We start from the raw sequence: 27,442 nt of genomic DNA, 5'->3' as shown, positions 1-27,442 counted from the left end.
GACCGCGAAATTCTAGCTTTCTTGACCGACAGCTGGTAAACATGGCTCATTTTTACACTCGCTGACACCTACCTCGTCTGACTATCAATGATGTGGACCGACTTGTCAAGAAGCCATGCCCCACTCCCTCCAGCAAACGGGAAAGGGGATTTAAGATGTATATAGCCAGCTACATCGATAACTACGAGGGTAACTTAAGTCGTTACGTTTAAATGTTATTGTAGCAGCTACTGTTAGCGTTAACTGAATGATTAGATGGCTGACGTTAAAGTTAGTTGTTTTGTTCGACTATGACTGACAGACTTGTCAGCAAATTTTCTTTTGTGAGTTTGTGTGTTTTATTTTATAGAGATACTGTCAAGATACTGTGTAAAAATGTAACGTTACAGTCTCAAATTGTGTCTTCGTCATCCTTCCTCACAGTGTCAGTGAAAGACAAGGTGACAGGAGAGGTCAGCGTGAGGGCAGTCTGTCATAGATCCATGAAGAAAAGTGAAAAGCCACACGACTTGAGAGTAGGGTTATTGTTAGGGAAATGGTTAGGCAAGCTGATAAATTGCCTGTCCGCTTAATAAAAGTAACATTATCTAAGCAAAATAGGCCTGTATTATATTGTTAAAAATTTATACATTTTCATATTTTGTCTGTGAGCCTCAGAATGCAGCATTATTTTTCTTGTTAATGCTTTATCTGCCAAGCAATATCTCATCTAAGCTTCTATTTCTCCCTAGATGATGTTAAAGCACTCAACACCTGTTGTTTTAGTGAGCAGCCATTGTTCCTGTGTGGCGGGCTGTGCCTTATGTAATCATTTGGTTGCACTACTTTATCAGACTGCCCACTATTTGCAGCTAAACATTCCTGCTGTTCCCCCGGTGCACAGCTGCACAGACACAGAGCAGATCTGGCATAAACCAAGGACACTGGTAAGTCATGTAACATGTGAACTGTACTATTACTGTGCATATATTTAGCTATTGTGATGCCATGTTGAATGTGACTCTGATGTTAGGGTGTTAGGCCAGGCCCAGTTGGAGAAATGGAGTTTCGAAAACCCAGAAATTCAACAACAGACTGTGTAAGGTGAGATTCTTTACTTTGTATCTCGGTGTGGTTTTTGCATGTAACCCATTTTATGTATGTTGTGGCAGAAATTTGGTGTAGTGATTTTTACTTTAATCCTTTTTTTTTTACTGGTAATATTTTTCAGAAGTTCTCTCTACAAGGCACTGGATGGGGAACTGCCAGATCTTGCCATGTTGAGAGTATCAGAGGTGTACAATGACTTTTCCCCCTTCACTTGCACCCTTGGTAACAACAATGGGTATGTCAGCGGATGTCCCGTTAGTCCAGTCTGCTTTTGGAGCTGTCCAGGCAGGGAGCGTGCTGTCATTTCAGCATAAACTACTAACCTAAAAGTATGTAACGTTACTGTACAGTTAATCGGATAACTTACATCACTTACACAGAGCGTGAAAATGGGCTGAAACTTAAACAGGTTTTGATCTTTAAACACATATTGATACTTGTTCTGTGATTTTCAGAAGTGTCAGGAAAAACCCTCTATGACACAGGAGAAGTTCCTGATTTAAACCATTTCATTGTATAATAAATATGGTTGGCTCTGTGACAGATTGTTTATGTTCCTAGATTCTTCCACGCTGACGGCCGTGCACTAGAGTTGGAGCGTATCTCCTGTCGAAGAACATCTCTAGACATTATGAACCATATAGTAAGTAATACCTCAAACATACACTGCCTAAAGTTTAAGGGTCAGATTTGTCATGTATTTGAAAGAAGTCTTTTATGCTCACCACTGCTGCATTTATTTGATTAAAATACAGTAAAAGTAATATTGTGAAATTACCATTTTTTTAATAACTATTTTCTATTTCAGTATATTTTAAAAAGTGATCAAAGCTGTATTTTAGCATCATTATGCCTGTCTTCAGTGTCACATGATCCTTCAGAAATCATGCTTTGCGAAAACAAGAATAAATTACATTTTACAATATATTTACATAGAAAAATTATTTTAAATAATAATAATATTTCACAACATTACTGTTTTTATTTATGATCAAATAAATGCAGTTTTCTTGGTGAACATAAAGAGACTTATTTCAAAAACATAACTGACCACAATCTTTAATAACACAAGGGATTCGAATATTCATTCATTTATTCTAATAAAATGCCAGAAGCTCTTAAAAATATTAACGTAAATAGTCATCTTTTTCTCTGGTGATTTGTATTGTATACCCAGAATGCAATGCACAATGACACTCACAATCCAAGCTAGACACTCTCAAACCGTGTCTACACTGGATGCGACAAAAGGAACATTGAAAATCATTTGAACTTTGTGTCAGTACGTCATAAATAGAACGAAGCATCAGTTTACGGTCAGGGATTTGTTGTTGCACTGCGCCGCATCCAGTGTAGACATCATTTAATTATAGGTTCTATTGTATTTTGTTGCGCCATCCGGTGTAGACATGGTGTTAGATCTCCTATTAAATATCGTTACATATGATGTATGATGCCATCCATAATTGATAGAATGTTTCTATTTCAGAGACTGAAAATCATCAATTAACCAAAAGGTAATTATAATTTATTTGAAGAATAATAATAAGAATAACAAGAATAAATAAAAATGGATCTGTGACTTAATATTTCTTATTTTTCAGTGGGTTGAAAGTTCTCATTAAACACATTGCTTTCTTCTCATCTTTGCGCATTTTCAGATGTTGTGCATATTTATGAATCATAATTTTTAACTTTATTTTGTCTTTCTCTTTTTTTTAGTTTGGTTTAGCTCCAATCCCAATTAAGCAGACCTGAGCAGTTGATCAAGTATCACCAGAAACTCTGCAGAACGTTGGTCCTCCATGCCCAGGACTGGACACCAGTGTTGTAAGTCATCAATCTAGAAGTCATCCTGCCTCTCTGAATTGTCATGTTAGGAGATCTCAACATTGTCTCTCAAGGTCCACTTACATGCAGAGTTTTGCTCCAACCTAGTGAAGTGCACATGAACGAACTAATCAAGTTCTTCATTTTTACTAAATATAAAGTCACAAACAGGTGTGGATCTAAACTCTGGGTGTGAATCACTCAGGTCCCTTGCTCAGTAGTCAGTGTTTAAGGGCTGTCTCAATCACAAAATTTAGTTTGCTCCCTATAAAAGCTGTGAAAACCAGGAAGCATCAATGCTCACTATGTTCCCTTATAGGAAGTTCTGAAGCTCAAAACAAATACAAACCTGCAATAGCCTAATTAAATGTTAAGACAAATATCGTGGGGGAAGTCGTGGCCTAATGGTTAGAGAGTCGGACTTGTAATCTGAAGGTTGCGGGTTCGAGTCTCCGGCCGGCAGGAATTGTAGGTGGGGGGAGTGAATGTCCAGCACTCGCTCCACCCTCAATACCACGACTGAGGTGCCCTTGAGCAAGGCACCGAACCCCCAACTGCTCCCCGGGCGCTGCAGCATAAAATGGCTGCCCTCTGCTCCGGGTGTGTGTTCACTGCTGTGTGTGTGTTCACTGCTGTGTGTGTGCACGTTGGATGGGTTAAATGCAGAGCACGAATTCCGAGTATGGGTCACCATACTTGGCTGAATGTCACTTCACACTTCACAATATCATTTATGTATTTAATCCCATTTTATTAACCAACGTCTTTGCTACTGACCTTCGATGATCCAATTCAATCATAAGCAAAAAACGACATTTGTGTTTCATTTTTGTTATTGCTGAATAGTGTTGAACTTTCTTCTCCTGAAACATATCAAAGCGGTCATATTCTTCATGCAATTTAATTTGTTGACTTTGAGCTGCGCCCTCTACTGTACAGACGTGAATTTGCATTTCCTTCAGATTGAGGCGTATTAGGCCCCGTACACACGAAGACGGCGTATAGGCGTTTCGTCCACACGAAACCGGCGTTTTCGAAGAGTGAAACCGATCATTTTTGAAACCGGGTCCCAGGGTGGATAAATTTGAAAACGCCGTTTTCGTGTGGACGGCGAATCCGTATATTTTCTGAAACGATGACGTCATCAGCCCACGTCTCGCCCCTAATCAGACACCGCTACGTCACATAACAGCGACAACAACAACAACAATGTCAGACTATGGCTGTATCCGAAATCGCCCCCTATACCCTCATTCACTATTCCCTACATTAGTCCACTCATACAGTTCACTTGAAGGAGTGAATGAAAACGAGTGAGTGAATTCGGACACTGAATGCACCGGAAGAACTGCCGCTTTTGCATAGTTTGCTTCCTGTTAAATAATCATTTGAAACGGGCAGCTCCAATAGTAAGATTGAAGGATTTATCTTTAACTCTGTCACGGAAATTATGTATAAACCCTAATAGTCCATTTACAATTAATTTTGTACCTTTGTTGTATTCCACTGTATTACGCCGTGGACGAGCGCTTCTAAAATCAATGAATGGATGATTCAGCTGCGGGCGCCATCTTCTGGTGAGACGTGGGAATTGACTCGGCGCGACTCTCGCAGTGCATTCTGGGGATTCTCTAGCCGTTGAGTGTACATCGGTTGTACACTCGTTTTTGCGATGCATTGTGGGATTGAATGAGTGCACTCGAGAACATCCACTAAGGTTTCGAACACCACTTAAAATGGCCGTCCACTCAAATAGTGCACTATTTGAGGGTATAGGGGGCGATTTCGGATACAGCCCATGTGCCTGTGTTCGTGCTGCAGAACCTACTGAGCTCATTAGTTTTATTAAAGCAAAATCTTCTGCTTTGTGTGTTAGTTTATATTCAGCGCGCAAGGTTTACGCACATGGTCCAAGTCTTCTTCTCTGTTTTTTTGTGTATCTCTGTGGCAGAATTACAGCGCCACATATTGGTCTGGCATGTGTACTACATCGTTTTCAGTGATTCCGTGTGGACGCAGATATTTCCTGAGACGACTCCGTGTTTACAGAATTTGAGGCAAAAAAAAAAAGATCGGATACGGAGAAACCCATCTTCGTGTGGACGTAGCCTTAATTTCACGTTTGTTGTGAAAGGGCTATAATATAAACTTTTTTTATATTAAAACAAATAAGCAAGCCCTGCCCAGATTTAAGAAGTAACGCAATGCATTGCTTTCCATAAACAGTATCTAAGTAACATAATTAGTAAATTTTTTAGGGGGTAATGCAATATTTTATTTCATTACTTTTAAAACGTTCCCCAACCCTGCAGACAATAACATACTCAGTGTTGGGGAGTAACTAGTTACGGAATTTAATTACAAAATAATAAGGTTACACTTTATTTTAAGGTGTCCTTGTTACAGTGCAATTATACATGTACTGAGTAATATTAATTAACTACATGTACTTACTATATGGTTAGGGTTAGAATTAGGGTTACTTGCATGCAATTATGCATAATGTATTGTTATTATAATAGGAAGTACATGTAACATGTAAAAAGGCACCTTAACAGTGTCACCCAAAACAAATGTAACTGTAATCTGTAACAGTTACTGAGAAAAAAAAAGTGTAATTACATTAGTTACTTATGAAAATGTTACGTATTACAAAGGGGGTTACATCTGAATATTTTCACACAAACAGATTTAATTAATTTCTTTCCCAAGTTGCATTGACTGCAATATGAGACACCAATGTTTCCAATGTAACGTAATCTTCAAATGCGATATCAAGTTGCTATCATATTTTCTATTTGGGTTTGTATGCTTTATTTAGTTTTTTCTAAAGTATTATTAGATGCCGGTTTTCCTGTCGTAGCTATGCAAAGATTTGATTTCCAAAACAGTATAGAAATTAAACTATATCTTATGATTTGTAAATTTGTATTTTACTTCAAAACGATCTCAAAGTAAAAAGAGGTGCTGAAGTCTGATTTTGGAGTGACTGTCCTCTAAAATTAAATGATTATAATCTTAATTCAAGTGATGAAGGATTTTGAAAGTCTGACAGTAATCAGTGTTGAGCACTACTGTAAGGTTAACCCTACTTTAAATGTTTCAAAATGATTAACAGTTTTAAAAAAATTGTTAGAAATGTAGAAACGTATTCAAATGTAATCAGGTACATTAATAATGTAATTGTAATAGTTACACTACTTATTACATTTTAAATAGAGTAATTTGTAATCTGTAACCCATTACATTTCCAAAGCTTCCCAACACTGCATATTGTGAATATAAGATACACATCTAATAATTATGACTATGAAGTATGTTTGTGAAATAAATGTCAAATAACATTTTTTTTAAACAAATGTATTTCTTTGAAAATCAATTTGCCACTGCAAACATGTAAAACATTACAAATAAAAACATAAATATGCCATATTCCAAACCATTCAATTAAAGCCTGAACAAATACATATTTAAAGAACAAATCAAATCAAATCTTTTGTGACACAGTCAAGTTTCAAGGAGTGAACTGGCATTTTCATGAGAAGGGATACTTTGCATATTGTGTTTTAATAAATATAAAATGAATATAGCAGTACACAAAATAATATTATGAAAAAAATCAAACATAATTTTAGTGATGAATTATGTATTTAATTAAAGTAACTTTTAAAAGAACTACTGTTAACTTTCAAGACTCCAGTAATGTTAATTCACTTGATTAACTAATAATTTACTACAAGGCGATGCATTCATTACAATTTATTGAAATCTAACAAAGGCAAATAGTGGCACATGGGAAGTTAAAAGAAACATAAAAATTGATTGCTTTCTTGAGGTTTTTGTAATATTATATTGCCTATACTTAATATAATATTACATTTACTATACTTTAAGTCTATCACAAACAAAATGTCCTTTGAAATCTTGATAGGTCTTTGTGTTCAAGGCCCTTTGCCCAGTTCTTTCAGATCTCAGTCTGCTGCTGAAATCAGATAAGGCTTCCTGTATTTGCTTTGTATCCACACTCTGTGCATTACCACCTTCTTTCCTCTGTTTACTTGCAGTCTTCTGTCCTCCAGATTCTGAAGCTCCTCCAAACCAGCATTAGAAAACAAATGATGAACCTCATCTGTGTAGAGATCAGGACATTCAGCATGAATACTTGGTGTATACACAAGCCAAAAACTGGATGGAATCCAAAAATAATATGTAAGGAGTTTAACAATATCTAAAAATCGGCTGAAAAGGTTCTACCTTTTGTGAAGAAATACACACAGGTTCCATCCTGGCGCGTATAGAAGTTTTCAGACAAACACTGACCTGCAGAAAGTGGTCATGCATGGTTATACAAGAATCGATCAAACAAGTTTCAGTATTACGAGAATAGAATATTAGGTATAGGAATGGATTAAAGGATTCAAATAATAAAAATAATAAATGTTTTGTTTTGATTTCTGTAATGAGAGGCTTAACACATCCATTTAATATTTACGTAAAGAAAACAAAAATAATGTGTCATACTGTATATTGATGGTATTGATGGTTTGGACATCAATTAAAAAACTGAATCACTATAATAATGTTTTGTAAAAATATGAATTACAATGCTAAATGATACCCAGTGTGAGTTAAACGATGTTGTAGCTGAAGAGGTAATGCTAATGTGACAATTCTGAGTATGTATTGTACACCTTTATACAATGTAATTTGTTGAACGTGCATTTTAAATAGAATACACGAAGAAAGATCTCTGTATCTAGGTTTTCACAGCTGACATATACAATCTAAGTGAAAAGACTGCCCCAGAGCAGGGATAGTTCACCCAAAAATGAAAATTGTCATCATTTACTCACCCTCAAGTAGTTCCAAACCTGTATGAATGTCTTTGTTCTGCCCAACACAAAGGAAGATATTCTGAAGAATGAGGGAAACAGAGCAGTTCTGGGGCACCATTGACTTCCATAGTATTTTTTTTCCTACTATGGAAGTCAATGGTGCCCCAAAACAGCCTGGTTACAAACTTTCTTCAGAATATCTTCCTTTGTGTTCAGCAGAACAAAGAAATTCATACAGGTTTGGAACTACTTGAGGGTGAGTAAATGATGACAGAATTGTTATTTTTGGGTGAGCTATCCCTGTAATGAATCCAGAGACAATCACCTTTTTTAAATCTTAGTTGTGACAGATCGTATCTGCCGTAGTCTTTGAACAGCATGATTCCTCCCTGCTTCAGGAATCCAGCCAAACCCTTCACCACATCTTGAGCTCTGCTGAAGGAAACCAGAAGGGTTAGAAGTGTTTTAAGCAGGTTAATCTTTTATTAATAACAGAGAGGTTATAAAGCTATCATGTGATATCAGATGAGTTTGAATATAACAACAATTTATCCATATAATTTGTATGATTTAACACAACTAAGATACAATTATAGATGTTTTAATTCGTATATTTTATTTTCATTTTAGTTACGGTTTTAATAATTTTGAGTTTTTATCATTTTTTGAATCTATATATTGAATCTATAATTTTATTTCAGTTTTAGCTTTAGTTATTTTAATACATCAGTTTAAACTAAATGTAAATGAGAATTGTTGGCGACTAGCTGAAATAAAATACGTTTAAGGTCATTTTTATATTTTATTTTATTTCAGTTAAAGTTTATTTTATTCAATTATCACCTTTTTAATGGTTCTAGTTTTTAAGTTTTAACACTGCAGATATTCATGCAAAAAACAGAGATCAGAGGACTGAACCTGTAAAAAGTACACTGTACAAATAACTCAAACAAGGCCTCCAGATTCAATACTGAACATTTGATGTATAAAACTATGATTTATCTGTGAATCTGATGAGGAAACATTAGTTCAACAAATCTCAGAGTACGAAGAGAGGCTAGAGACATTTTGTTAATGCAAACAGAAGAGAAGAGAAGCTAGTCTATGAGTACAAGTGCAGACAATTTGAGCTTATTCTAAGGGTTCATGTTTGCACTTATTTCACTTGGGAAAAAAAAAATCAAATACCCCAGAGCGGTGGTAAAGTATGTAAACTGACCCTCTCAAACACACAATTTTCCATAACACTGCTAAAGAGCTGTCAATATCATGTTTATGTTTGAGGATATCTTAGATAACTTCTGGAGCTACAATGCTGGCCACACTGTAACAGTTGCAGCCTACAGATACTGGTCAAATAAACAGACAGGGCAAGTGTGTTACAGTGTTAACATAATGAATGTGTGTGTGAGAGTATATGACCTTTATTACCGTGCTGGGTGGATGGCAGAGAGCACAAAGACCACTAGAATAATGTCCAGACTCTCAGGGGGGAAGGGAAACGGGGACGTTGTGTCACAAATGTCCTGCACGAATGCGTGACACACTGCAGGGTCATAGTCTGGGTGCTCCTGCAAGGGGAAAACATGCACAACTGTCCTTTCAATATGTTCTGCTGGTGGCATTTGATATAGGTCTCTGCATACCAAAAAGCACCAGGAGACAGAGCCAAACTCCCACACGACTGATCAGCCGTCATTAATATGAATGGAGAGGAGGATATGTTGCCCTCCCAATCTTTATCCATTCTCAAAGGCTTTCACTACACACATGTAAATCTGGGATGTGTGTGGGCTCTGTTTGATGTAAAGGTGGCACGTATAATTATGCACTGAGGAGCAGAGACATGTGACTGTCATTTACCTGGATGAGCTCAATAGCTCGAGATGAGAAGTCACAGCAGTACAGAAACGCCTTACTGCCCCTAGAAATACACAAATACACCTGCTTACTTGTTACTCCCAATAACAGTTTATATTACAACTTTCTGATTTTCATCTCCTTATCTCAGAATTTAATATGAATGGGATAATATAGAATCAGCTCCCGCTTTGTGTCCTGATCATTCTGTTACAGTCTGTTTTGCGAATGATAATGACCTGAACATTACTGACTGTACAATATCCTGTTTATTACGCACATATTTACCTAAAACGCCACCAGTCAAAAGTTTTTGAACAGTAAGATTTTTTATGTTTTTTGAAGTCTCTTCTTCTCACCAAGCCTGCATTTATTTGATACAAAGTACAACAAAGTCAAATTCTGAAATATTTTTACTATTTAAAATAACTGTTTTCTATTTGAATATATTTTAAAATCTAATTTAGTCCTGTGATTTCGAAGCTGAATTTTTAGCATCATTATTCCAGTCACATGATCCTTCAGAAATCATTCAAATGTTCTGATTTGCTGCTCAAAAATCTTTGTTATTATGTTGAAAACAGCTGAGTAGATGTTTTTCAGGTTTCTTTGATGAATAGAAAGTTCAGAGGAACAGCATCTATCAGAAATAGAAATCTTGTGTAATATTGTAAATGTCTGTACATTTAATCACCATTGATCAATTTAAAGCAATACTTTTAAATAATTTAAATAATCTTTAGGAATACGGGCCCTGATCTTTGGATCTTTCTATTCATCAAAGAATCCTGAAAAAATTTACTCAACTGTTTTAAATATTGATAATAATATTAAAAATGTTTCTTGAGCAGTAAATCAGCATATAAGAATGATTTCTGAAGGATCATGTGACACTGAAGACTGGAGTAATGATGATGAATGTACATTCAAATAGAAAACAATATTACTGTTTTTACTGTATTTTTGATCCCTTAGCAAGCAGGGATTTCTTTCAAAACACGTTTCTCAAATTTTACTGACCTCACACAATTTGAACAGTGTACTTTATGCTGCTTTTAGTCATTTGCTAGGGTAACTGATAGACAAACTTCTACATGACTTCTATTAGTAATAAAAATGAGATTTTTCTTCTGAGGAAACAAGGTTTTGTTTACCACACTGTGAAGATGACGCTCTTACCTGATGGTGCTGATAATGGGAAACACGCTGTTACCTGCACCACAGCCCACCTGCAAAAAAACTAATCAAAATCAGTGCAAAACCTAAATTATTTAACACCACACAAATGATTGTGGCAATAAATAAATTGTTCTGAACAATAGTGACTGAATGGAGGCTGTAATACCTCTAGTATCCTGAAAGCAGCATGCTGTCCAGGGAATGCGTTCATATGACTGGTTAATGTACTGGAAGCGCAGGGCTGCTGCTCTGAGCATGAGTCCACCCCACTGCCATGCTCCTGTTCCGGGCTGCACATCCCTGCGACGTCTGGAGGGAGAAGCTCTGGGAATTCAATCAAGAGCCAATTTCGGTTTTTGAAGAACTTCCTCTGGTGCATCTCATAAAATCGGTCCCAATACTTATGACTTTCTCTGTCATATTTAGCTGATGGGAGAGAAAACAAAGAGGCATCAAAACTAGAAAACAAGCTGGAAAGGTGGCATGTTTTGACATACAGTGCCCTCCATAAGTATTGGAACAGTAAAGACAAAATTGCTCTGTTGGCTGTGGAGTCAAGACATCTGCAAATATGATTAAAAGATGAATATGAGACAAAACTACAGAATGTCACATTTTATTTTTAGCCATTTCAACACATATGTTTTACCAAATAAAAAGAACAGCACTTTTAGAGTTCATCCCACTCATTGATGTGAGCATAAGTATTGGGACAGTTGAACATAAGACAGATATAAAAGATTAAAAGCCCTTAAATGCATGCCCATGCCATGACTCCAACTCCACCATGCTTTACAGATGAGGCTGTATGCTTGGGATCATTGCAGTTCCCTTTTTTTCTCCACATTTTTGCTTTCCCATCACTTAGTTAAAGGTTCATCTTTGTCTCATCGGTCCATAAACACAGTTCCAAAACTCTTCTGGCTCACCTTTGTGCTTTTTTGCAAACTGTAATCTTGCCTTTCTATTTTTGGTGCTGGTCAGAGGTTTGCATCTTGCTGTGTAGCATCTGTAATTCTGTGTCAAAGTCTCCTGAGGACAGTATATTGTCAGAGCATCACCACAGCTTTCTGGAAGTTGTTGGTGATTTTACAGACACGTCTTTTAGGGTTCATTTTCACAGCTTTTATGATTTGTCTGTCATCAACTACTGTTGTTTTCTCAGCCGATCAGGTCATTGTTGGTTGCTGGTGTCGCTGGTGGTTTCCAAACTCTTGATTTCTCCATGCCCTTTGTTCTTGCTAGAGCTCTAATTGACTTCCTCTTGTCTTTTAGATCCAAATTGCTTGCTTTCTCTCAAAGTCAGCTCCCTCGTCTTCATCCTGGTTTGTGTGTCATCATCGAATGCAAGATTCAGAATACAGAAGTAATGGATATAACTGATACGACACATTCTCTGCTTGTAATATCTGAAGAATTAATGCAACAGGACACAGCTGATCGCTTAGACCTGTGAGGCAACTGTTCCAATACTTATGCTCACATCAGATAGAGGGATGAAACTCTAAAAGTGCTGAACTTCTTAGCTGGTAAAACAACTATGTGTTGAATCACCCAATAATAAAATGTGACATTCTGTAGTTTTGTCTTATATTCATCTTTTAATCATATTTGTAAATGTCTTGACTCCACAACCAACAGAGCAATTTTGTCTTTACTGTTCCAATACTTATGGAGGGCACTGTAACTGAGTGTAGGGTTTTGAATCCTTACATTGCTCTTCTACAGGAATCTTCTCTTTAGAGTTCTCCTCTGCTTTTTGCCGAGCGTTCTCTGTCTCCTCCTCTGTCCATTGCACATGATCCCTGGAGCACAGCACAGGTTTATTTTATTTTTTTCTAACTCACTGATAGTGATGTGTCTCTATGAGCCGACTCCTTTAAGTGAACAATGGGAGTTGTTTCCTGTCTGAGAGCTGATTTTTTTTCTTCTTCTTTCTTTACAATCCCAATTCCAAAAAAAACAAAACATTTTGGACATTTTGTAAAATGCAATAAAAGTCTAAAAGAATCTGTGATTTGTTCATTCTTTTTAACCTTAATATTATTAACAAAAGTACAATGAAAAATACTATGGAAATCAATGTTTTCACTGACCAACTTAATTGTATTTTGTAAATATATATAAAAAAAAATATTTTGATGGCTGCAACACACTCCAAAAAAGTTGGGACAGAGGCATGTTTAACACTGTCACATCAACTGTCCTTTCATTTACAATCTGTAAATTGTTTGAGAAATGAGGATACTAATTGTCAAAGTTCTGCATGCATAATTTGTCTCCAGTCTTGCTTCAGATGCTCATCAGTCCGTCTGTAGTCGTTATTGTCTGATCCTCCTTTTCATGATGAGCCATACATTTTCAATAGGAGACTTATTATTTATTTATTTTTTTACATTTTTGTAAAGCTGTGTTGGAACAATGTCTATTGTAAAAATCAACAGAAATTAATAAATCTAATAAAATAAATAAACATTTTATTTACTATGCATATAAATGTGAATGGTCTACAATAAAAGGCTTCTTTATTTTTACCAAGCAATTGACCGAATTCATAACATACCTTTCTATCAAAGTTATCTGACATTATCAAGATGAATTTGTTCTGACACAGTTTAACTCTGAGTTCTTGTCATATTTTATTACCGTTTTCTAAACTATAGCGAATAAACTGTGATAATGTGAGAAATGTTGAAAAAAATAGCCTGCGATATAATATATAATTGTAAGTATATACAATGTATTTCACGTTTTCTAACGAAACTCAATGATCTGTACCACATGTTATGCTGGAAGATGTGATCAGGGTTGGAGAGGATTCTTCCTCCTAACGGCGCGGGTGGTCTTCCTCCTCCACTGCAAGGCCTGCAGCTCACAGCACAGACAGTCAGCCTCAAGAAGCCCCTCATCTCTCCACACTCATCTGACAACGTCAGTTATTCATTATGATCATTACAAACTTGTTAACACAACGCTACATACTACTGTGACGTATTGAACTACATATCCCAGCCGGAAACAGCGATCGCGCGCCTTCAGATGACGCATACGGAAGTTTTTGTAAACACATGTGAGCAGCAAAGTATTTCAAAGCAAGCATAAAAATTACTACTAGAGGGAGACAATTGTAAGATTTTCATGCGACTATATTTTATGGTTTTAACACGTTTTGGAAATGCTTGATATTGATGACTTATGTAAACAATGGAAATGTTAGCAGTTAACAGTTAGCTTAGTAGCAAATATTTACAATTTTACTCTTATTATAATTAAACACACGTTTAATTATAATAAGAGCCAGATGAATGAATGCATCTGCTTATATCTGACTCATGTAAGTCATAAGACGCAGATGTTCTCCAGTATATTAGTTAATGTTAACTGTTGTGGTTTGGATAACACTACCGATATGAATTTGAGCGACGCTAAAATGATTGCAGAGTCTGAATATAAAAAGACAGAGAGTTGACTTCACCCAGCACTTACTTAGATGCTATTTCCGAAGATTATTCCGCTTAGTTTTGTGTTAGTCTGTATGTTTTATGTGAATGGCGCGAGACGTTTCTTCCCCTATGTGCGCGCTCCCGTCTCCATGTGCGTGCACGCGCACCAGTAAAAACAGCTGTGATCTCCTGGCTTCAAGATCCAATGGATCCTTCGCCAATGACACTGGCAGATTATTGGGAGCAAATCTTAAGATCCTGAGAAACATCATTCTCCAAGTAAGTATTGCTGTGTTTAATATTGTCCTTTTGCATTACTGACACACTATTTTCCTATTTGATACTGTAAAGCTGCTTTGACACAATCTATATTGTTAAAAGCACTATAGAAATAAAGGTGACTTGACTTGTGTGTGTGACCCTGGAGCACAAATTTGTAGCAATAACCAAAAATACATTGAATGTTTCTGAATTATCGATTTTTCTTTTATGCCAAAAATCATTAGGTTATTAAGTAAAGATCATGTTCCATGGAGATGTTTTGTTAATTTTTGATTAGTAATGAACTACTGCTAAGTACTTCATTTGGACAAATTTAAAGGTGATTTTCTCAATATTTAGATTTTTTTGCACCATCAGATTCCAGATTATCAAATAGTTGTTTCTCAGCCAAATATTGTCCTATAGTAAAAAAAAAAAAACATACATCAATGGAAAGCTATAATTTATTCAGCTTTCAGAAGATGTATATAAATCTCAAAAAAATCTCACGAAAAACGTGATGCATATTTGTGACCCTGGACCACAAAACCAGTCATCAGAGTAAATTTTAATGATTGAGATTTATACACTGTCTGAAAGCTGAATAATGTATTGTTGGCTATTGCTACAAATATACCCGTGCTACTTATGACTGGTTTTGTGCTCCAGGGTCACATTTATGTCATGACTTTATAGGATGGTGCAGAATTCATCAAGGTTTGGAGCAAGACTTCCAAGTCCCTCATCTCCTATGAAAGTGGACGGATATATTTTGATAATTACAGGTGTTGTTACAGCAGGTAAACTATATAATCTGATATTACTTTTTTTTTGGATTCTGATAGACATTTTTAGAAATTGGTAACACTTTACAATAAGGTTTCATTACATGAACTAACTATGTGCAATACTTCTACAGCATTTATTAATCTTGGTCAATGTTTGCATTTACTAATACATATTTAAGATCAAAAGTTGTGTCTTTTAATATCAGTTAATGCGCTGCGAACTGAACATTAACAAAGGTTATTAAATTCTTGAAAAGTATACTGTTCATTGTTAGTTCATGTTAATTAATACATTAAATAACGTTAACAAATTACACCTTATTGTAAAGTGTTAATGGTAATTTTGTGTGATGCTACAGTATGACATCTATTAATATGGTTCTCATTTATAAAAAATCACAGCCTTTTGCCTGAGCCAGAACAGCTGTATGAGCTTCCCAAAGCTCCCAAAACGGAGAAGATTGAAGATGCTTTATTATGCCAGTGTCCTCTAGTGAGTTTGATCAGCTGCTGCACATCATTCACATTTGCATATGCAAAATAATTTTCCCTTTTAACTTCGTATGTAACTGATAATTTTGCAGGACAAAGTTCTGCCAAACGCTTCAGACCAGAAATCATGTCTGCTGGTCCTGACAGCTCATAACTGGTTATATCGGCTCTCAGCTGACACAGGAAAAACACTAGAGCGGGTCTACCTCTCCTCGCATTTCAAATTCAGGTTATCTGTCTGTCTGTCTAGATTTAACTGTAGTAACAAAATGAAGTAGTGGTAATAACTTTAATATATAACAAGCTGCATTTCGTGTCATGATAGGTTAATTTTCGACAAAAGCAGTAATCTCATCAACGTATCTGAAATGACTTTTGACAAATTGTATGCTGGGATGTGTTTTTGTCGTACTAATATGAGTTTGTTAACAGATCTTTAGGTTGGGACTCCTCACAGGAGACATTTTCTGTCAAATCCGTCCAGAGCAAACAGACGACCCTGGAACGACAGGTCAGACTTTACTGGGGCCTGGGGCTTATATCTGCATTGTATTTGCACCACATGCAGTTGGGTATCTCTCTCTGATGATCAAATCAAGGCTTTTAATTGATTTTCGTTCTTACAAAGCTATGGACTCTTTAAATATTTTTGAAAGAATATGGTGTCATAGAGGAGCTTTGTGTTCTGTTATTGAAAATGAACTTCATTTTGCACTCTCTTTATAAAACGGTTTAAAATTTGTGAAAAATGATTTCATGTGAGTAATCTTTTTGTTAAATGCTTGAAAATATAAAAACAATTCTCTCTCTCTCTCTTTCTCTCTCTCTCAGGCTGGTGTTGATAATAACATCCTCATGCGTGTGGCTGTTTTTCAAGTCTTTCCACTGGAGCTTGTAGGAATGCTGGAGATAAATAAAAAAGTAATATCTGTATTACCACATTCATTTTTTTGTTTTTGTATTTTTCCATTTATTTCAATTTCTCTTCACTTACATTATAATGATAATTATGTTCAGAACAGGTATTTCTTGTAGCTTAGTTTCAATAAATGATAATTTTTATTCTTTAAATAATTGGAGCATTTTCATTTGAATGAGTGGCCTGTGTTGTGTTCAGGTGTTTGGTAAGACTGCTGTGGATGTGCTGCTGTCACAGGGAGTGTTAGCTGTATCACACAGCTCAAAACACGTCAAACTATACAGTTTTGAGTACATTGTTAATAAGGTAATGGAAGCGTCATTGTTTTTTTTTTATGATTGCTTGATTTATTGGCCATGTTGTTCGGTAATTATATCATATGTGTTCTTTTCACTTCAGTTTAGAAATGAGGAGTTGGCTTTGGGACAGCAGTTGGAGCTGAAAGGAATTGTGGGAGAAGCTCCATATGGTATTCCGGTCAACATTCACATTCATGGTGGGTGTCTGGTATCTTATATACAGTTAAAAAAGAAAGAAAACAGTAAAACTGTAGTAACCTCCACTCTTTATAAAATAAAGCTGAAAATATAAAGTGTCAAACCTTTAACCGGGTGATTTCTGTTCATGCAAAAGAATTTAAAGTGAAATATTCTTGACAGGTTTTGTGAGAATCAGCCAAATGTTTATAAATGTGACATTTAAAATCACAATCTGTTTGTAACTCATATTTAGCTGAAAGCATCAAACTTGTGCAGTTTTCAGCATAATTTATTTTACATTCAGAAGCCCATGCCTCATGTATTTTATTCCCATTGTGTTGAGAACAGAGCAATCTCTCACTCTGACAGTCCAAGGCCATAACATGAGCCTGCAAACTCATTTTAATACCACTGAGTTCATGATTACAAACACTATATGATACCTCTTAAAATCCTTGTACAAAACTGAGCCTGTAAAAACATCACTTTAGGTGACATTTATCTATGAAATATAATTGTAGGCCACGTTACTTTCTCTTTGGATTTTTGATGACCATTTTTGGCTATTCCAGTGACTTATAAATTCTGCTTGAAAAGGCTGCTCTTCAGTTTTTAGAATATGCAATTATTTCCCTACTACTTTTATTAGTCACCTCTGTGTGTACTATGAAACTTTGCTGAAGAAATTTGCAGGCAGGTGTAGAGATGAAGTGTGTAATTGATGGTGAAGAACTGACAATGGTTAGATAGTACAACAGTGCTATATTGTTTCCACTTTCTATTTTGTTACTTTTGTTTGGCGCAATAGAGAAGATTACGAAGAAAAATACATATACAGGTCCTTCTCAAAAAATTAGCATATTGTGATAAAGTTCATTATTTTCTGTAATGTACTGATAAACATTAGACTTTCATATATTTTAGATTCATGACACACAACTGAAGTAGTTCAAGCCTTTTATTGTTTTAAAATTGATGATTTTGGCATACGGCTCATGAAAACCCAAAATTCCTATCTCAAAAAATTAGCATATTTCATCCGACCAATAAAAGAAAAGTGTTTTTAATACAAAAAAAAAAAAAGTCAACCTTCAAATAATTATGTTCAGTTATGCACTCAATACTTGGTCGGGAATCCTTTTGCAGAAATGACTGCTTCAATGCGGCGTGGCATGGAGGCAATCAGCCTGTGGCACTGCTGAGGTGTTATGGAGGCCCAGGATGCTTCGATAGCAGCCTTAAGCTCATCCAGAGTGTTGGGTCTTGCGTCTCTCAACTTTCTCTTCACAATATCCCACAGATTCTCTATGGGGTTCAGGTCAGGAGAGTTGGCAGGCCAATTGAGCACAGTAATACCATGGTCAGTAAACCATTTACCAGTGGTTTTGGCACTGTGAGCAGGTGCCAGGTCGTGCTGAAAAATGAAATCATCTCCATAAAGCTTTTCAGCAGATGGAAGCATGAAGTGCTCCAAAATCTCCTGATAGCTAGCTGCATTGACCCTGCCCTTGATAAAACACAGTGGACCAACACCAGCATCACTGACTGTGGGTACTTGACACTGGACTTCAGGCATTTTGGCATTTCCCTCTCCCCAGTCTTCCTCCAGACTCTGGCACCTTGATTTCCGAATGACATGCAAAATTTGCTTTCATCCGAAAAAAGTACTTTGGACCACGGAGCAACAGTCCAGTGCTGCTTCTCTGTAGCCCAGGTCAGGCGCTTCTGCCGCTGTTTCTGGTTCAAAAGTGGCTTGACCTGGGGAATGCGGCACCTGTAGCCCATTTCCTGCACATGCCTGTACACGGTGGCTCTGGATGTTTCTACTCCAGACTCAGTCCACTGCTTCCGCAGGTCCCCCAAGGTCTGGAATCGGTCCTTCTCCACAATCTTCGTCAGGGTCCGGTCACCTCTTCTCGTTGTGCTGCGTTTTCTGCCACACTTTTTCCTTCCCACAGACTTCCCACTGAGGTGCCTTGATACAGCACTTTGGGAACAGCCTATTCGTTCAGAAATTTCTTTCTGTGTCTTACCCTCTTGCTTGAGGGTGTCAATGATGGCCTTCTGGACAGCAGTCAGGTCGGCAGTCTTACCCATGATTGCGGTTTTGAGTAATGAACCAGGCTGGGAGTTTTTAAAAGCCTCAGGAATCTTTTGCAGGTGTTTAGAGTTAATTAGTTGATTCAGATGATTAGGTTAATAGCTCGTTTAGAGAACCTTTTCATGATATGCTAATTTTTTGAGATAGGAATTTTGTGTTTTCATGAGCTGTATGCCAAAATCATCAATATTAAAACAATAAAAGTCTTGAACTACTTCAGTTGTGTGTAATGAATCTAACATTCATCCATACACACATTTTACATTTTATCCATACACACTTGTGTAAGTTTTTAAATACAAACTCGAAATTCTACAGAGGAGAAAGCTGGCCATTTCCCCCATTTGTTCTCAGAGATTTGTTTTTGTAAATATATGAGTCTTTCCATTTGTTTGAACTCTGCTACTATTTGAAACCACTCTTCTCTCATAGGCAGATCCTCTTTGTACCATTTCCGAGTTAACAATGGTCTCTTACATAGATATCTGTCCTCTTCAACCTCATCTGGGATATCCACCAAATATAGAACTTCAAATGACTTAGGAATATGGAGAGCAAAGATACTAGTAATAGTAGACAAATTAACTTCCCAAAAACTATTCATCTTTGAACAATGTCAAAATATATATGCATGATGTGCTTCCTAATGTTTACATTTTCTAAAGGGAATCAAATGAAGAATGGCTTACTTGTAATTGACTCTTTATGAGTAAGTTAAGAATTTGTTTTTAAAAATTACACGTATTACCTTTAAGTATGAGAAGATTTTGTAGAGTGTTTCGGCATTGTGTAGATGGTGTGACAGTTACAGAAAAAAATCGTAATGTTTTCATGTGAGTTGTCGATACTTCTCTCTACAGAGTGTCCACCCGCATTGTTTGAGATGTCATACTTTGAGAACGGGGTTCAGATCGGAGGTCATCCCTGGCACTACATCTACACCCCCAACCACAAGAGACACATTGGAACCCATCATATCTGCTCTATCACAGACGGGGCACTGGTGAATACTCTCATTCCCGCAGATATTCTTTGGAAAATCAGTCCTACAAAAAAAGCCAAGCTGCAATATATTCAGAGTGTTGACATGCAGTGAGAGTTAATGTGTGTCTGTTACCTACATGTTGCATTTTAGTTAAAATTATTATCTGTTTTGGTAGATATAATATCAAACTCTTGAGGCGAGACTAGACAAATTATATTAGGTTTATCTCTTATGTTGCTTATAAAATTACAAAGTAAATCGATGAACGTTTTGAGTACTAAAATAACCATTGGTTCTATACTCATCTTCAATTGAAATAAGTGGCATTTAATTTAAGTTATATCATTGCAGAAATCTAAACCATTATCACACAGCTCTGAACATAAACTTGGGTGTGTATTATATTCAACTTTATACAGTGGTGTGAAAAAGTGTTGGCCCCCTTCCTGATTTTTTTTTTTTTTTTTTTTTTTTGCATGTTTGTCACACTTTAATGTTTCAGATCATCAAACAAATGTAAATATTAATCAAAGATAACACACGTAAACACAACATGCAGTTTTTGAATGAAGTTTTTTATTATGAAGGGAAAACAAAATCCAAACCCACATAGCCCTGTGTAAAAAGTGTTTGCCCCTAAACCTAATAACTGGTTGGGCCACCCTTAGCAGCAACAACTGCAATCAAGCGTTTGGGATAACTTGCAATGAGTCTGTTACAGCGCTGTGGAGGAATTTTGGCCGACTCATCTTGGCAGAATTGTTGTAATTCAGCCACATTCGAGCACGAACCGCCTTTTTAAGGTCATGCCACAGCATCTCAATAGGATTCAGGTCAGGACTTTGACTAGGCCACTCCAAAGCCTTCATTTTGTTTTTCTTCAGCCATTCAGAGGTGGATTTGCTGGTGTGTTTTGGATCATTGTCCTGCTGCAGAACCCAAGTTCGCTTCAGCTTGAGGTCATGAACAGATGGCCGGACATTGGGTCTCATTCACTAATAAGTGCGTACGTTTTTCGTATTTATACGTACATTTGAACTTCTCACGAAAACTTTCCTCCTAATTCACAACACGTGCGTACGCACATGAGCTTGTTCTTAAACTCGTTCTTCTGTTAGTGGATCTGGAGTCTTCTAAAAGAGCGCCCGCGTGCACGAGGTTAGTGATTAGCATAATACACGCCCAAACAAGCTCCATATAAGGGCTTTCCGCAAAGCGGCACTCGTCTAGAGAAAGACAATTATGGCATCGAAACAAAAGACAAAGAAAAATAACTTTAGCGATAATGAACGTGAGGTATTGCTGAAAAAATGCCAGAAAAAATGTGTTATTTAAAAGCAACTGAACAGCCATTCGTCACTCTCAGCAAATATATCTGTGCGCCAGAGCCGGCGCCAGGGCACCTCCATCGGGGGGCATTTAAATTTCTAGAGGGGGCACAAATCACGTTGTGTGTGTGTGTGTGTGTGTGTGTGGGGGGGGGGGGGGGGGGGGGGGTGTATTCGTGAAGAGCGTGCAATCTGTGATCGCATGCAGTTGCTGACGCTCGCTAAAGCGTTCAATTGCTTTCTTATGTGTGCTGTTTTAGCGGTACTTTCGCTTTCAAAATCGATCGCATTCAGCAAGGAGGGGAGAGGATGGAAAGTGGGGAAGCAGCAGCAGTTTTCGTCTTGGAACTCTGCCATGCAGGCCATTTTTGCCCAGTCTCTTTCTTATGGTGGAGTCATAAACACTGACCTTAACTGAGGCAAGTGAGGCCTGCAGTTCTTTAGATGTTGTTGTGGGGTCTTTTGTGACCTCTTGGATGAGTCGTCGCTGCGCTCTTGGGGTAATTTTTGTTGGCCGGACACTCCTGGGAAGGTTGCAAACACTTTTTCACACAGGGCCATGTGGGTTTGGATTTTGTTTGCCCTTCATAAAAAAAAAAAACCTTCATTTAAAAACTACATGTTGTGTTTACTTGTGTTATCTTTGATTAATATTTAAATTTGTTTGATGATCTGAAATATTAAAGTGTGACAAACATGCAAAAAAAAAAAAATCAGGAAGGGGGCCAACACTTTTTCACACCACTGTATATGTACATACAGTACACTCACATAAAGAGATATATACTATATAGCAAACTTCAACTGGCAGATTTTTTTTTTCATTGCATTTCATTGCAAAATGTGACTATATTATTACCCAGCTCTTTATATTAAGGTGTATATGCAAGTATGTCTAATACAGTAATCTGTCATCTGTACATCAGGCTAAGAACGGCGTCCAGGACATGAAATGTGACTCTCTGGAAGCAGACTGGATCTTTTTTCACCCAGATGACTCTGGTCGAATTGTGCATGCTGGGCCCAGCACAATAAAGTGAGCATAATACTTATTATATATGGCTAGAGACAAAGCTGCACATTGAATATTCCTTTATAAAAGGAATCTTATTACAAACAATGTCCTTGAACAAGGATAAATAAGTGCATGAGAAACCATGACCTTACCAATGAGAGTATTGTTTTTAGTTATGTACCATAGAAACCATGTAAATAAACAACTTTTCTCCAATTTTTCAATTTTCACTTTTACAGTGTTCTGAAGATCATGGCTGAAACAGGATGTGACTGGAAGTATGAGATAGTCACAGACTTCGCCATCACCGCAGCTCGTGACAATAGAGTAAACGTTGTCTATGGGTTCATTATCAACTGTAGTAGCAATGGGATATTATAAAAATATCAATACTACAGCTTTTGCATTTTTAAACTCAGCAGAAATACCAGCTGATATATATTACTAAAAGAACATTACTGCATAGGAGGGTGGTTTGTAAGCAGTGGTTCTTTCCCACAGGCCCCTCAGGTGATTGTGACGTCTTCTGGCCGGGCAGTGAAAAGGAGATTCCAGTTGTTAGATGATGACCCTGCGCAGGAGGTACTGCAAATCACGGTTCTTCAATAGTTCTTTGTTAGAAAATTGGTGCAGAGAAGATTCCTCTTCTTATCAGGAACTGCTGATCTTTTTTTTAAACCACCAGAGCATATTTGGAATTCTAAGGAACTTAATGAGTTTATTGTGGCACTCAAAGGAATAGTTCACCCAAAAATGAAAACATTTACTCACCCTAATATTGTTCCAATCTTTTATAACAAAAAAAACACAAAAAGAAAAATGTTCATGCTGCACTTTACACAAAGTTGAGTGGATCATATAGGTGTACAAAGAAGTGGCAATTCGGCGTCAACCAGTTGTTAGTTATTTAGTTCATTTGAGTTTTCCCAATTTTAAAAGCACCGTGCGCATTTTACTTTCACTTTTAAATTAGCGACAATTCGGTGTTAGTTGAATTGAATTCAAGCACCAACAAAATACATACGAACAAAAAACGTAGAACATTGACCTTTTATTAACAAAACGAATAAAGACACACCATGTTATATGCCTAATATAAAATAACAAATAAATTACACTAAGTTTAAGTATAGGGTCCAACGGGGCTAAAGGCCCACCTTAAGAAAAATGCACTATTCACTGCGCCTAAAATTTATAATTGCAGAAAAAAAATATATATACGTTGTTTTGGACATTAATGGAGCAACAGATTTTGTGTGAAAATAAATCTTAAGAAAAAATTTATAAAATTTTATAAAATCTTATAAATGTATGAGGTGGCAAGAGGGGCCTTTTACCCCACATCTCTGAGAAGCTACTCAAAATCACGTTCATTATCGCAGGCGATTCATCTGGGATTATGAGCGCAAATTGCGTAGCTTGTCAGAGAACTACAGCTCTGTGTATTAAATGCCACTCCATCTGAATGCACATGATGGAGATTTATTACTAATCACAGAACCGGCTTTACTGATGAGATACACATGACTATCGCATGCAATATATTGTGCAGCCTTACCGTGATCCTCAAACACCATTGTTTCCTCCTCCTTATGTAAATCTCGTGCAAGCAAAAGACCACTGAAAAATAGGCGAATCAGAACATAACATCGACTGTGACGTTACAGTCGGGATCACTAATATGTACGCCCCCGACATTTGCATATGCCTGCCCATGCTCTAGGCCAGCCGAACCATCAAAAGTTCTGCAGGTATTGTGAAGAAACAAGCGAGGATAATAGCGAAAATGGCAGATCATGGAAATAAATGTTATGTTCCAGGCTGTGCAGGGGATGTGAAGTGCAGGGATGGGTTGGTGTCTGTATTCAGAAAGGCACGGACAACAAATAATGCGTTCTAATGAAATAACGCGAGCCACTAAAGGGACATGGTTAGCTTCTTGCTAGCGATAGCCTGTTACAATACAGTACATAAGATTTCACTTCCCACATAAACAGAGTAAGGAAAGATGACTGAGGATGATGGCAAATGTAGTACAGATCCTGAGCACTACTGACAAGCATCTGATCTTGTGAAAATGTGTTTTAAGTACTGCGCGCTGTAGTTTACACAGAGCACGTGCGATCGCAAATCTCGAAAGTGAAAGTAAAAAGCGATCGTGCATTCGAAAGCAGTTTCAATGCCCCGCATATTAATAGTGGCTCCCTGATGCCTGCATGAAGCTGGATATGTAGTATGTCCAACTTTACCTGCATGCATGCAATATAGGAACATGATGGTGAGTAAATGATGACAAAATGTTAATTTTACCTGATCTATCACTTTAAAAATATTCTTATGTGGCAAACTGTGGTAAAAGCAACCTTAGATTCTAACTGGAACTTTAATTTTTAAATAATGTAGTGGAATAATGCATAGGGTCAAACACAGAGGTGGCTGATTGAGTTAACTCACTCTATTGAGTTAACGCGCATCTCTGAGCAGGTCTGTTATGTTTTATACTTTGATGTTTACATGTAGTAACTTGACGGTCTTATCTAGACATTCAGAATGGTGAAGTATGAAGATGAACTTGATCTATTGGCTGTGGTAGACATCACTCACACTGAAGATGAAGGACAGGCTCATCTACAGCTACATGACAATAAGACGGGGGTTTTAATGAAGAGAGTTCCTCTAAAAGAGCCATGGGATGTGGTATGACATTTAAACGAATGTCTCTGTTTTTAGATATCATTCACTCTGTCATAACCCAACATCAACTGTGCTTTGTTTTCCAGACCTACAGTCATGAGGTTTACTTTGATAGAGACACGATTATTCACACTGTCCAGGAGAAAAATAACTCATTCTGCTGCCATGTTTATAAATTGAAGAGACGAGCTTCGGATGAACCATGAGCACAATTCATATTCCTGGATGTGATGATTAGCAATGAACTATAGTGCGTTTCTGATTTTTCAATGTGGATTTTTATTAACTCGTAAGCAAAAGATATTTGTTTTTAAATAGATGAATCATTCACACTGTCATTTGGATTGAAAAATAAAGGCCCTGGACAAACACATATGTGTTGATGGATTTTAACTTGAAATAATTTTCTATATACAGGTACATCTCAAAAAATTAGAATATCATGAAAAAGATCAATTGTTTTTGTCACTCATTTCAGAAAGTGAAAGCCATATATTATATAGATTCATTACACATAGACTGAAATATTTCAAGCCTTTATTTCTTGAAATTTTGATGATTATGGCTTACAGATAATGAAAACCCAAAATTATGTGTCTTAGAAAATTAGAATATTGTGAAAAAGTTAAATATTGGAAAGTCATGGTGTCACACCCTAATCAGCTAATTACCTCAAAACACCTGCAAAGGTTTCCTGAGCCTGTAAATGGTCTCTCAGCCTGGGTCAGTAGGCTACACAATCATGGGGAAGACTGCTGACTTGACAGATGTCCAGAAGCCGGTCATTGACACCCTCCACAAGGAGGGTAAGCCACAAAAGGTCATTGCTAAAGAAGCTGGTTGTTCACAGAGTGTTGTATCCAAGCATATTCACAGAAAGTTGAGTGGAAGGAAAAAGTGTGGTAGGATTGTCAGGCAAAATTAATTCAAGAATTTGGGGGAGCTTCACAAGGAGTGGACTGCGGCTGGAGTCAGCGCATCAAGAGCCACTACGCACAGACGAATCCTAGACATGAGCTACAAATGTCACATTCCTCGTGTCAAGCTACTCCTGAACCAGAGACAACGTCAGAAGCGTCTTACCTGGGCTGTGGAGAAAAAGAACTGGACTGGACTGTCCAAAGTTCTCTTTTCAGATTAAAGTAAATTTTGCATTTCATTTGGAAATCAATGTCCCAGAGTCTGGAGGAAGAGTGGAGAGGCACAGAATCCATGTTGCTTGAAGTCCAGTGAGAAGTTTCCACAGTCAGTGATGATTTGGGCTGCCATGTCATCTGCTGGTGTTGGTCCACTGTGTTTTCTGAAGTCCACAGTCAACACAGCCATCTACCAGGAAATTTTAGAGCACTTCGTGCTTCCTTCTGCTGACAAGCTTTATGGAGATGCTGATTTCATTTTCCAGCAGGACTTGGCACCTGCCCACACTGCCAAAGGTACCAAAAGCTGGTTCAATGACCATGGTGTTACTGTGCTTGATTGGCCAGCAAACTCGCCTGACCTGAACCCCATAGAGAATCTATGGGGTATTGTCAAGAGGAAGATGAGACAAACCAGACCCAACAATGCAGATGACCCGAAGGCCGCTATCAAAGCAACCTGGGCTTCCATTACACCTGAGCAGTGCCACAGGCTGATTGTCTCCATGCCACACCGCATTGATGCAGTAATTCATATATATGAACATACTTTTCAGAAGCCTGACATTTCTGTTTAAAATATCCTTTTTTATTTATTTTATGTAATATTCAAATTTTCTGAGACACTGAATTTTGGGTTTTCATTATCTGTAAGTCATAATCATCAAAATTTCAAGAAATAAAGGCTTGAAATATTTCACTCTGTGTGTAATGAATATATAATATATGGGTTTCACTTTCTGAAATGAGTGACAAAAATATTGACCTTTTTCATGATGTTCTAATTTTCTGAGATGTACCTAGTTGTTTTATTTAATCGTAACTTTACTAATAAAGACTAGTTTGTGACAAATACACTCTTGTCATCATTGTGAAACTAGTGATGTTGCATAAGTTTAATGTGGTTCCTTACAAAATCGTGTTGGAATAAAAAAAGGAAAAGAAAGAAGTCTCTGTCCCAAAACCTAGTGAGCTGCCTACCTAGACAGCATTATGGAGCATCATAAG

The 27,442-nt window shown here is 37.1% G+C and overlaps 2 protein-coding genes across 3 annotated transcripts; one reads left to right on the top strand and one right to left on the bottom strand.

The window, feature by feature from the left end:
* On the top strand, nt 1-27,284 carry LOC306876734 (DDB1- and CUL4-associated factor 17-like). The gene is made up of 21 exons (XM_079428102.1): nt 1-189; nt 732-926; nt 1,013-1,083; nt 1,211-1,324; nt 1,651-1,732; nt 2,579-2,606; nt 2,812-2,919; nt 13,590-14,515; nt 15,194-15,297; nt 15,688-15,778; nt 15,870-16,006; nt 16,210-16,288; nt 16,609-16,698; nt 16,895-17,002; nt 17,096-17,192; nt 20,137-20,279; nt 22,516-22,625; nt 22,844-22,931; nt 23,106-23,186; nt 25,146-25,301; nt 25,385-27,284. The coding sequence occupies exons 8-21, from the start codon at nt 14,342-14,344 to the stop codon at nt 25,502-25,504; spliced, it is 1,578 nt and encodes a 525-aa protein (XP_079284228.1). The 5' UTR covers nt 1-189; nt 732-926; nt 1,013-1,083; nt 1,211-1,324; nt 1,651-1,732; nt 2,579-2,606; nt 2,812-2,919; nt 13,590-14,341; the 3' UTR covers nt 25,505-27,284.
* On the bottom strand, nt 6,272-14,407 carry LOC306876736 (tRNA N(3)-cytidine methyltransferase METTL2-like). Of its 2 annotated transcripts, none has more exons than XM_079428103.1 (10): nt 14,280-14,407; nt 13,572-13,716; nt 12,507-12,598; nt 10,960-11,219; nt 10,794-10,843; nt 9,618-9,678; nt 9,186-9,325; nt 8,080-8,189; nt 7,174-7,239; nt 6,272-7,048 (listed from the first exon to the last, which is right to left on the bottom strand). In XM_079428103.1, exons 2-10 carry the CDS (start codon nt 13,700-13,702, stop codon nt 6,891-6,893), a joined length of 1,068 nt encoding a protein of 355 aa, XP_079284229.1. In that variant the 5' UTR covers nt 13,703-13,716; nt 14,280-14,407; the 3' UTR covers nt 6,272-6,890. The 2 variants fall into 2 exon arrangements, with proteins under 2 accessions (XP_079284229.1, XP_079284230.1); XM_079428104.1 differs by having other exon boundaries at nt 8,080-8,186.
* Nucleotides 27,285-27,442: the final 158 nt, after the last annotated feature.

The sequence above is a fragment of the Barbus barbus genome (assembly GCF_936440315.1).
Source record: "Barbus barbus genome assembly, chromosome: 11".
Taxonomy (NCBI): domain Eukaryota; kingdom Metazoa; phylum Chordata; class Actinopteri; order Cypriniformes; family Cyprinidae; genus Barbus; species Barbus barbus.
This window is presented reverse-complemented; position numbering and strand designations above follow the sequence as displayed.